The sequence below is a fragment of the Tursiops truncatus genome, chromosome 14, assembly GCF_011762595.2.
Source record: "Tursiops truncatus isolate mTurTru1 chromosome 14, mTurTru1.mat.Y, whole genome shotgun sequence".
NCBI classification, from domain to species: domain Eukaryota; kingdom Metazoa; phylum Chordata; class Mammalia; order Artiodactyla; family Delphinidae; genus Tursiops; species Tursiops truncatus.
In genome coordinates this window covers 50,886,827-50,899,369 of record NC_047047.1, presented here as the reverse complement: position 1 = coordinate 50,899,369, position 12,543 = coordinate 50,886,827, and the positions used below count along the sequence as shown (strand labels likewise).

Sequence of the window (12,543 nt, the reverse complement as noted above, 5' to 3'; positions counted from 1 at the left end):
AGGCAGCCCCGCCTCCCCACTCGCGTTTATTCCTCCCGCGGCTTTCCAGGTGTTGGATAGGCGGGGCGGAGGGCGGAAGGGCCGGAAGTGGATTTTCGTAACCCGGAAGGGGAGTGCTTCCCTGGCTGTATTGTTAACTTCTTCTAGCTGCCGCTCGTCCTGCGGGTGAGGGAATCGTCGCGGAAGGATGGTGTGCGAAAAATGTGAGTTAAGGAGACTCTTCTGCGGGAGAAGGAGGCTGGGAGAACCTAACTGGAGTTCCCCGGGAACTTTGCTCTTTCTTTGCTTTTCCTTCGGCCACAGGTCCTTGATTCTAGCCTCTGTCCTCCTATACTGCCCTTTGACCATTCCTGCCCTCCCCAACGACCGTATCGTCCTGTATTTGCATTCAGAGTGGTCTCAGTTTTGCACCTCTGTTTATTTCCGTTGCTTCCCATCAACCCCGGGTATCATCCTGAACTGCTTCTTGACGGGCTTCCTCCCTTCACAGACCCGCCGGGTTGGAATGGATCTTAAAAGTCACTTCCACAGCATCTGGAGTTGATGGATTTAGTAAATAAAAGTACCGGACGCCCAGTTAAATTTGAATTTCAGGAAAACAACAAATAATTTTTAGTGTAAGTATGTCCTATGCAATGTTTGAGACTTGGCTCTGTTTACTGCTCCTCACTACAGTAAGTGCTTTGTCCCAAAGCAGGCACTTTCAGGACATTCTTTACTAAAAAAAAAAAAAAAAAAAAAGTATTCATTGTTTATATGAAATTTAAATCTAACTGGGTGTCCTGTATTTTATCTAACAAACCTAAGTCAATATCCCATCCAATGGCTCAAATGCTCTTTGCATGAATGCATAGAGGATTGAGGCACAGGGGTAGGAGAATCTCACCACCTTCAAAGCAGTCTGTGTGTAGATTTCACTGGCTTTTAGAAAAGTCTTTCCTCCCTATAGTTGCCATCCAGTGATTCTAATGCCAACCCTTGAGATTTAGAAAATATCTTATGGTATTTTGACCTCACAAACTGGTTATGTGTTTTAAAAGAGCTGTCATATCCCCAAATCCCTTTTTCCTACAGCTAGATATGTCTGACTCTTCTGTGACAATTTCAAGTCCTCTTATCCTGATAATTGTCTAATTAATATGATCCACTTTGTTTATATCCCTATAGTATATAAAACTTGGAACATAGATGCCCTTGAGTTTGAATCACAGTTTTTATATTAAGTGAAAGAATGACCATGGATGGTTACTTTAATAAATTCTCAGGGTGCAGAGAATAATTTGGGATTTCTATATTTGGAGCCTGGCATTCAGGAGGACCCTCCTCAGTGAGGCCTCAGCTTACCTTTTTAACTGCATTTTCACTAAGCCTTACCCTTTTCACTTCAGCCAAACCAAACAATATTTTGCCCATATGTACCCTGAGTTTTCAATGCCTTTCCCCAGGATGTGTCCCTTATTCAGTTTACCTTCATCTTCTTTTCTTCTCTTTCTTCACAGTCTCATTGCCACTAACCCTCTCTATTGCCTTCCCCACAAAGCTTCACTGGATTTCCCTAGCCAAGATTATTTCTTCCTCCATGGAATTTCTCCTAGTACTTGAGCTCTCAATTGTCATACTATTTACTTTCCAGCTTATATTTTAGTTGAATAATTCTTAACTTTTTTTTGGTTCTCTGAGCCCTTTGAGAATGTGATGAAAGCTGTAGACTTAACATAGTTTATTAAAAAATGGATATACAAAAGGTTTGTGTACAATTTAATCTTGTTCATATATTTCCTAAGGTCTACCTGTGAAACTCAGGTTAAGGACTACTATTAGAGAAATCAGTGTGCTATAAATTCCTTGAAATCTAGAGCTTTATCTCATTTGTTTTATTTTTATCTGTACTTTGTACAATGGCTTATACATCAGAGATGCTTAGTAAATACTTATGGAATGAATAGATTTATCAGATTTGTTTAAAGGATCCATGTACAGAGGAAGCCTATTATAAGCCATACTATTATCCACAAATTTTACTGAAGTCAGCTATCCATTGCCCACAGTTAATATCTTAAGTCTCAGTTCACTGGCCCCGACCCCAGCATTAACAGGCTTGTACATAATATGACTGGTGATGCCATCGCGAACTTTAGGCACAATGTAGTGTATTTATTAAATAGTAAACACTAATCTCCCTTACTTTTACTGTCTTGTTATAACAGGTGAAAAGAAACTTGGTACTGTTATCACTCCAGATACATGGAAAGATGGTGCAAGGAATACCACAGGTATTTTTCCTTTTAGAACATGGAAACTGAATCAGATACTTCTGTGAATAATGTTTTCACTTTTACATTATTTGTAAAATGATATGTGTACAATGTATTTTATCTGTTAAACATTAAGGAATACTAGATACCCCAACAATTTAATATCTTTTCTATTTAGTTCTCTCAGTGACATGTCAGGGTTCCTAATTTGATAGGCAGGAGATAGCAAAATATTTAAATGATTTTTAAGCAATGAGTATATCACAGTAATTGATTTGATTCAGCTTAATTAGAGTTAGTATTGAAAGCCCCCTCTCCTCACCTGATTTTTATATTCTTGAACAAATTATTTAAATGTTTTCACTTTCATAATCATTAAATACAGTGAAGATGTTTTCAAAGGGAACAAAAAGAAACATTTTTACTGTATTCAAGATCAATGGCACCAAAGTAGCGGCATCTAGAGTTTACATTAGATATATGTAAATATAGACCCATTCCTAAAGTCCTACTTTGAGTTTGAGAAATAAAATGATTGCCTTTTATCCAAATTTTTATTTTCCTAGTAAATAATTGTGTGGTTTTTTTTTTTAAGTAGTGTCTTTGAAACCTGGTACTAAATGAAATTTTTTAAAATTTTGATATAGGCTAGTCTGCTGGTAGGAGGTCACAAAATGAACTTTCTAACTAATTGTTAAATGTTTCATGTATGTGTTAATGTGTGAAATGTGTAGACATAGCACACTGAAATACATGTATATTTCAATGCAGAAAGTGGTGGAAGAAAGCTGAATGAAAATAAAGCTTTGACCTCAAAAAAAGCAAGGTAGGTATAAGAGCATCTATAAAGCAGTCATATTAATTTCCACTCTTTTTAATATTAAGTGTATTGGAATGAATTTGTTTTGCCTCATTCTGTTGTGATAAAACATAGTTAGATAGTTCCAAGCATGCATAACCAAGCTGTCTGTTATAACCTGCTGATTTCACCCTGTTCATTTTCACTGTATCAATATATAAAGATATTATACATTATTTTTATAATTTCACCAGAAAGCATGACTTATTTTTTCTAGTTCTTAATTTTCCTGCAAATCAGAGGCCGCAGAGAAATGTGGACAGGTCATGAGCGCTGGAGTCAGACCTAAATTTGAATCTAGATTTTGTTACTGTCTAGCTCTGTAACCTTAAGCAAGTTAAACCAGTTCTAAACTTTTCTGAACACTACTTTTTTACCTAGGAATAGGGATAAAAATGTCTCCCACCATAAAAACAATTTTTGACACCATACTCTATTATATCCAGTCTTAAAAATTCCATGAATCCTTCCAGCTGCCGTCCCATTTCCTTGCTTCCTTTTACAGAAAAAGTTTTCAAAACCCTTATCTAGATGGTACTTTCTCAGTGTCCTTAAGTTTTATTTACTCCTTCAGCCGCTGTAATCAGGCCTCCATCTCCACCACACTCCTAAACCTACTCTTGTCAAGATCACAGGTGACCTTTAAAACTGATGGCTACTTCTCTGTTCTTACCTTATTTAACCTTTCGAAAACTCTCTTTTTTGCAACACTTTATTCTCTTGTCTTTGAGATACCACACTCTTCTTTCCTCTTAACTCACTAACTGTTCCTTCTCAATTGAGTGCTTCTGGTCTCAATCCTAGACTTTTTTTTTTTTTCTATTTATAAATTTATGATCTCTCCTCAAGTGACTTTAGTCCAATGGCTTTAAATTCAAACTGTATGTTAATGAATTCCACATGTATATCTCAGTCCTGACTTTTCTGAGCTCCAAACATATATCCAGTTGCCTCCTTGACTTTTCCAATTTGATGTCTGACAGGCAACCTCTTTTTCCTTCAGTCGAATCATAGTCTTCTCATCATTGCTCTATGGTCCAATCTAGCTGTGCAAAACTGGAATCCCTAACTGATTTCTTAATTTCCCTCACTTCCCATATCCACCAGCGAGTTCTTTGGCTCTACTACCAAAATATAGCCTGAATACACCTGCTTCTGTTCATCTCACTGCTATTACCCTCTTCTAAACCATCACAGTTTCTTACTTGGGTATTATAATAACTTTCTGTCTCCCTGCTTCCTCTCTGGTTCCCTATAGTTCGTTCTCATAATAACCAGGGTGGTCCTTTAAAGGGCCTGTAACTCCTTTGCTCAAAACCTTGCATTGGTTTTCTTTTTACATTGAATAAAAGCTAGGTCCCATACCATGTTCTTACAGGGTCCTCTGTGATCTGGCCCCTCCTGCCTCTCTGACTTCCTATTGTGCCAACTCCTGCATCAGATATGCCAAGCCCACTCCCATTGGAAGAGGTTTGTGCTTACTACTCCCTCTTCCTAGAATGCATCGCTAAGAGCTTAACAGAGCTGGCTCTTTCTTGTTACTTGGGTCTTAGCTGAAATGTCATCTCCTCAGAGAGGGTCCCTAACCAGCACCTAAACTAATGTCTTCCTTCCTTCCCCTCATGTCCACCACAGTATCCTCTCTGAATTTTCTCTACAGCAGGTATTACTATCTTAAAAGTGTGGTTGTTTTCTTACTTATTATCTGTCTCCTCTCACTAGAATGTCAGATTGATGAGGGCAGAGGCTTTGTCAAGTTCATCTTTGGTATTTAATAATAATAATAAGGCTTTTAATACGTAAAATGCCCGACACATAAAGGTGCTTATTAAATAATGGGTATAAAATAGCATGATAGACTTAAACTTCAATGCATTGTCACATTATGTATTGTTGACTGACTTATTGATGTCTTCTAAGACCACGAGTTTATTATTGACCAAGTTGTTATGTTTTACAGAGTGTATAGTTTTAGGTACTTCCAGTTCCTTTATGCTCCCAAACTTACTTCAGTGTCATTAATAAGTAGCTATTACTTTTGGGTATTTTAAGTATCTCACTTTGGAAAGTGTACGTAAGATTTCTGAGACATTAAAATGTACATTTTAGAATAAAATATGGTTTTAAGAAAAAGCAATCTCTAGACATGTAGGTCCAAACAAATTGAGCTTATTATTAAAAGGAAGACTAGTGTCCACTCTTAACTTCTCTTGTGGGAAGTAAAGTGACATTCTTTTGGATTTGGAAAAATTAACCTTTAAAAATGAGCTGTTGTATCATACCCAAGAGAAGAAACCAGGTCTAGGACAGTGTTGGTATTCAGTATATGAGTACGGTTACAAAAAGTTATTGCCAATTTAATGGGAAGTATTTCCTCTAAAGTTATTTTGCCTTCCAGTCACTGTAAGGTCACATTTTTTTTAGTAGAAACTTTTTTATCGAAAGGGATTGCGTCAGTTAATTGAAAATGTCAGTTAAAGTGGGCAATCATTAAAAGATACACATACTTTATTTTAAGTCAAAGCACATAACTGTACATGCATTCATCAGTCATTTGGCATTGAGACAAGGCTTTTTGAATATGAGTCTACTTTATAATTTTCCTTACATTAATCATAACCAGAATATATATTTCCAGTATCTTTAAGGTAGAGCAAGAACTGACACTTGTAAGGTGCCAAGTCCTTCCACTTAGGATTTTTCCTCAATTTTTAAGTTTTCTTACCCATGCCTAATTCCATAGCAGTTTTAATGATTCACACTTACCTGGTCATCCTAAAGTATTCATTTAGTTTTTAATATAATCAATCACTCTTTGTGTACTCTCATTACATGAGTTTCCTTAATATTATATCACATGAATAGATTGACAAATACAGCTGTTATAAACAGGTTTGGGATTACATACAGCTGACTCTTTACAAGCATACAGCTTTCATGGAAGGGGCAGAAGTGTGGAGACATATTAAGAGAGTAGCCAGTTGGAAGAGTGCTATGCCTATCAATTGTAGAGCTTGATAGAGGGAACAGAGAGCATGAATTAATCACATTTGTTACTTAAGTGAGGTTATTTAAGAGTATTTCTATTGTATTGTACATTTTTCTTTCTTTAAAAAAAAATCTCTAGATTTGATCCATATGGAAAGAATAAGTTCTCCACTTGCAGAATTTGTAAAAGTTCTGTGCACCAGCCAGGTTCTCATTACTGCCAGGGCTGTGCCTACAAAAAGGGTAAGTTTCCTTTAATACCATTTTTGAATTCATATCAAACCTACTTCTTTTGATACTGATTTGGATAACATAGTGAAGGAGTAGCCCTTCATAAATTAGTCAAATGCTCTTTTTTCTAAGGCAAAATAAACTTAGAACTTGTCCTAGTTAAAAGTATATATTTTCTTTTTTTCTTTTCTGATGCTGTTAAATTATGTTTTAAGCTTCAGGAGTGACTTAAATAAACCAAATCATTTGTATTGGTTAGCTAGTAGATTAGTATTATTAGTTATTATTAAGATTTGATTACTTACATGAGTTTTTTGTTTGTTTGTTTTAGGCATCTGCTCTATGTGTGGAAAAAAGGTTTTGGATACCAAAAACTACAAGCAAACGTCTGTCTAGATGTATTGAAGTTTCTGGCTTTCCGTATGATTTTACTTTTTGCTTGAATTTTCAAGGCATAATATAGATGTTAAAGTTACAAAATAACATGTCTTAAGACAAGTTTAAACCAGGGAAGTAGATTGGTATTCATTTTTGTGCTCTCAAGAAGTTCTGAACAGCAGCAGTGTAACTAGTTTTTGCCTTAAGTTTTTATTTTCCTTACAAACATCTTATTGAACTGGGATAAGTGACAAATTTAACGAAAAATATTTTCCCAGTTCTGTATGCACTTTTTATTTATCATTACTCATGTAATTTTTATTATCCTTTCCCTCTACTTTATAGATATTGCAAAAGTGTAAGAAGGAGGTTATTGATATTTGGCTTTGAACTTGGCATCCAGATTTGGAATTTTTCCCTCATTCCCTTTTGGTTGCATAGTTCTTAGGATCAGCAGTCCCTTAATTAATTGCAGCTTCATAAGGCATTTAAATATCTGAGATCATTATTGCTAAATAGTTCCTTAAGTAATTAGCCCAGGCCCAAATCAAACAAAAGTTGTATTTATGTTATTTTTTATTTGTTCTTGAAGCCAAAGTGCCAATATCTTTCATATGAGAATGGGAATGCAAGGAACACTCCACACAAATCCAAATGAATACACTGGATTTCAGAAAAACACACATTACACATATTACCTTGAATTCAGACCATCATGAAAGCCAGGAGAACAGTGTGCATCCATGATGATGTGTAACGAATGAATCACCATTCCTTGGGAAAGCGCTTTGAAGCAGAAACCAAACTTCTTTTTAATCTCCTCCTCTTCTCCTTCCCCCACCAAAAATAAATAGACTAAGCAAACATTTTGACTCTTTTTTTTTTTAATATATATATATAACATAGACTGCTGAAAGACTACTTTGAGGTTTCTTTTTCTTTTTAATTGAAGTAAAGTTGATTTACAATGTTGTATTAATTTCTGCTGTACAACAAGTGATTCAGTTATACATATATATACCTTCTTTTAAAAATTCTTTTCCTTTATGGTTTATCACAAGATATTGAATGCAGTTCCCTGTGCTATGCAGTAGGACCTTGTTGTTTATCCATTCTATATATAATGGTTTGCATCTGCTAACCCCAAAATCCCAATCCATTGCCCTCCCCACCCCACCCGCATTGTTTCTGTTTCTTAGATAGGCTCATTTGTGTCATATTTTAGATTCTACATATGAGTGATATATGGTATTTGTCTTTCTCTTTCTGATTTATTTCTCTTAGTATGATAATCTCTAAGTCCATCCATGTTGCTGCAAATGGCATTATTTCATTCTTTTTTGTGGCTGAGTAATATTCCATTGTATATATGTACCACATCTTTTTTATCCATTCATCTGTCCATGGACATTTAAGTTGTTTCCATGACTTGGCTGTTGTGAATAGTGCTGCTATGAGCATAGGGGTGCATGTATCTTTTTGAATTGTAGTTTTGCCTGGATATATGCCCAGGAGTGGAATTGCTAGATCATATAATAGTTCAATTTTTAGTTTTTTGAGGAACCTTTATATTGTTTTCCATAGTGGCTGCACCAACTTACATTCCCACCAACAGTGTAGGAGGGTTCCCTTTTCTCCACATTCTCTCCAGCATTTATTTGTAGACTTTTTAATGATGGCCATTCTGACCGGTGTGAGGTGGTACTTCATCATAGTTTTGATTTGCATTTCTCTAATATTTAGTGATGTTGAGCACCTTTTCTTGTGACTGTTGGCTATCTGTATGTCTTCTTTGGAGAAATGTCTTTTTAGGGTTTCTGCCCATTTTTTGATTGGGTTGTTTGTTTTTTGGTTATGGAGTTATATAAGCTGTTTGTACGTTTTGGAAATTAAGCCCTTGTTGGTCATGTCATTTGTATTCTCTCCCAGTCTGTAGGTTGTCCTTTTAATTTTGCTTATGGTTTCCTTTGTTGTACAAAAGCTTGTAAGTTTGATTAGGTACCATTTGTTTATTTTTGCTCTTATTTCTATTGTTTTGGGAGACCTTAGAAAACATTGGTACGATTTATGTCACAGAATGTTTTGCCTATGTTCTCTTCTAGGAGTTTTATAGTATCATATTTTATATTTAAGTGTTTAAGCCATTTTGAGTTTATTTTTGTGTATGATGAGAGGGTGTGTTCTAACTTCATTGATTTACATGTGGCTGTCCAACTTTCCCAACACCACTTGCTGAAGAGACCGTCTTTTTTCCATTGTATATTCTTGCCTCCTTTGTTGAAGATTAATTGACCATATGTGTGTGGGTTTATTTCTGGGCTCTGTATTCACTTTGAGGTTTCAGACAAAGATTTTTCTTATGCTACCTTCAGAGGTACAGGACTTCTGCTTTTGAAACCTGCAGCTTACTGTGGAACACCAAAAAAGTATTCCTTATTGCCAAGTGCAATATAAATACATAATACTATAAAATGGAAGAATAAGGCAACATGATGATATATATGGTATAGATATCACATTTTTATTTGTTTTAAAATACTATGGAAAGTATTTAAAGTTTTAACTTTAATTTATCTATAAGGTTTTTTTCCCTAGGATACATTCTTATTCTTACCCAGAAAAATCGTAAGGGTAATGCAAAATATAATAAATAACAACAGCTCTGAGGTCAGGAAGTATCTTCTCATGCTTTAATTGGGGATTTTAAACTAAAATCAATACAAGGGACCCATAATAGGACCTGGTTAAGAGAGTGACCCAGATCCATCAACAGCTGGGTTGGTCAACTTTGGGAAACTACATTTCTCATGTATCAGCTGGGATCTGGACTTCCCCAACTCATATTTCATATTCATGCCTTGACTAGCCTTCTTCTGTAAATGATCCAACAGCCAGACTGAGGTTCTCCAATGAAGATATTTGTCAGTATTATACCTCAGAATAGTTTAAGTATTATAAACCTTCATATTGCTGAAATAACAATATGACTCCCATAAATTGAAAAGAAGAAGTTATTAAATGAGGAAGAAATTCCCAAAATAAAACATGAACATAAAGTAGTTTTTAAAAAGAAGACGTAAAAACAGAATAGATAACATTAAGATGACAGGATTAAGATCAAACATAGCTTTTATTAGAGTAAATAACATGTTTTTAAAAAAATCTCAGATTGTATTTAATATGTGTATATGTCAGAAACAACTTAAATTCCAACAAGAACACTTCTTAAGTTCATTCATTCATTAAAATATGCAGCCATCAAAATGGTACAGGAATTACATATATGTCCAGAAGTTTATATATACAGATAGAAGACATCTGAAAGCTACTAGTGCTGTTTTTCTCTTTGGGGTGGAACTAAGGGTTGAGAAAAGAAAGACAACCCTTTACAGCCTCATGCCAACTACCTAATACTTTTTAGCTTCTAGTTCCCTTACCTGGGGGAACAGGAGAGTACTAATAATTTTAGTATCTTAGAAATATATATTTACATACATAGATATGTATATATATTTTTTGAGAATTTCAAGCAGAAGAAATATATACATTGTTCTGCATTTCAACTTCTTAATGTTTCTCCTATTTACCATTTTCTCTCTATCTCTTGTTACATGTTTTTTGTCTTGATCACATGATGAATACACTGCAGACATCATACCCTTTAATACTACATACATACTTCATAAGAACAAACATACTAAGTTTGGTTATCAAATTCAGGAATTTAACATTGATATAATACTTTCATCTAATCTGTAGTCCCTATTCCAATTTAATTTGCTGTTCCATTGGTAGTTTTTGTTTTCAGCTACAGGGTGTAGTCCAGGATCATATGTTAGATTATCATGACTCTAATCTGGACCAGTTCTTCAGCCTTTTTTTATCTTTTATAGTATTGATTTATTTGAAGAATACAGGACAGTTAAAGTATAGATGATCCTTCTTTTGGGGTTTTTCTGATTCTTCCTTATGTTTAGATTCAGGTTATGCAATATGGGCTGAAATACTATGAGTGATATGTCCTCCCAGGGTCACATCCAGACTCCCAGAATGTCCCATTGCCTATTATTGGTGATGTTAATTTGATCACTTGGGTAAGAAGTTGTCCAGTTTCTCCACTGTATAGTTCCCATTTTTTTCTTTTGTGATTAGATAATTTGTGAGGAGAAAGTTTGAGACCAGGTTGATTGATATTCTGTTCCTCATCAAACTTTCCCCTCCTAGATTTAGCATCTTTTGATGATTCTTGTCTGAATAAATTTTTACTGTGCTGTTTACAAAATTGATTTTTCTAACACATTATTCTTTCTGTATTAATTAATTGTCATTCTGCTCTAAGGAAAAGGTTTCCCTTTATCTATTTATCATGAGTATAGAATAAGTGCTTTTTTTCTGACCATTTGAGTGTTAGTTACAGATAATTCCTCTTTACCCCAAATATTTAAGTGTGTATTTTCTAAGGACAGGGATATTTTCTTCCATAACCACAGCACAATTATCAAAATCAGAAAATTAGCATTAATATAATACATTATCTAATATTTTCCATATTTCACTAGTTGTTCCAGTAATGGCCTTTGTTGGGGGGAAAAAATAGTCCAGGATCCAGTCCAGGATAACACATTACATTTAGTTGTCAAGTCTCTAGTCTCCTGTCTGGAACAGTTCTTCAACCTGTCTTTCAAAAATGTCAAGGTCATGAAAAACATATACCAGTTATTTTATAGTGTCCCTTAATTTGACGTTTTCTGATGTTTGTTTATGATTAGATTGAGCTTATGCATTTTTGACAGGAATATCATAGAAGTGATGCTGTGTCCTTTTCAGTGCATCATATCCTGATACCAGTTGTCCCATCACAAGCTGTTAATTTTGATCACTTGTTTTAGGTGGTATCTGTTAGATCTTTCTGCTGTAAAGATTCTTAATTTTTTCTTTTAAATTAACAAGCATTTTGTGGGGAGATACTTAGAGACTGTAAATATTCTGTTTCTCAGCAAATTTTCATACACTAAGTTTAGCATCCAGTGATGTTTCTTGGCTGAATTAATTGCTACTCTGATGGCTGCCAAATTGTGGTTTTCCAATTCTGTCACTCCTTCTACATTTACTAGTTGGCATTCTACTGTAAGGAAAAGACTTCTCTTTCTCACTTGTATTAGTATGAACTCATAAATTCCTATCTTATTCAGTCTGTTACTCTCATTTGTTTTAATGTCAAATTGCCCCATATTTGGCCAGTGGGAGACCTTTTAGGCTGGCTTCTGGGTCTTTTTGACATGTTTTTATCATTCTTTGAGAAATTTCTTACTTTTCAGCACAAAATGTTCCAAGTTTATCTTGTTTTTTTCCCTCCACCCTATCCCTGGAATCAACTATTTCTTCAAAGATCCTTAGTTTCTTTTAGTAGAGAATGGTGTTTAGAAACTAAGATCTGGGCCTGCTGGGTGTCATTGTTTCTAGGCCCCTTCAACAGAAAGAACTAGGAAACATATATTAAAAATCACCAGTTTTTCTGATATCTCCATTTCCAATCCAACCCCACAGGGTTCTTCCTTGTCTTTACCCATTCCATATTTGTACCTTCTTCCACAGTGAGAACCCGGGCCTCCAGCATCATTATTTGCAGAACTCTGATTTTTTTTTTTTTTTTTTTTTAACTTTTGGTTGCACCAAGTGGCATGCAGGCTCTTAGTTCCTGGACCAGGGATCAAACCCGAGCCCCCTGCAGTGGAAGCGTGGAGTCTTTAACCACTGGACTGCCAGGGAGGTCCCCAGAACTCTGAATTTTTTAATACTAGTCATGTGTTTTGTAATTAAAAATAGTTTTAA

General features: G+C 35.1%; 1 protein-coding gene across 4 annotated transcripts in view; it reads left to right on the top strand.

Annotated features, from left to right (window-relative positions):
- Positions 1-2: 2 nt before the first annotated feature.
- CRIPT (CXXC repeat containing interactor of PDZ3 domain) overlaps positions 3-12,543 on the top strand; it is a 108,189-nt gene continuing 95,648 nt past the window's right edge. The window contains exons 1-6 of one of the 4 annotated variants that reach the window (XM_033838595.2): positions 56-203; positions 2,208-2,273; positions 3,027-3,081; positions 6,242-6,345; positions 6,665-6,753; positions 7,304-7,577. In XM_033838595.2, coding sequence (XP_033694486.1) covers positions 188-203; positions 2,208-2,273; positions 3,027-3,081; positions 6,242-6,345; positions 6,665-6,729 — 306 coding nt within the window. In that variant the 5' untranslated portion in view covers positions 56-187 and the 3' untranslated portion in view covers positions 6,730-6,753; positions 7,304-7,577. Of the gene's footprint in view, positions 204-2,207; positions 2,274-3,026; positions 3,082-6,241; positions 6,346-6,664; positions 7,578-12,543 lie in introns of those variants that run through there. The other 3 variants (XM_073791667.1, XR_012325844.1, XM_004331343.4) reach the window with 3 other exon arrangements.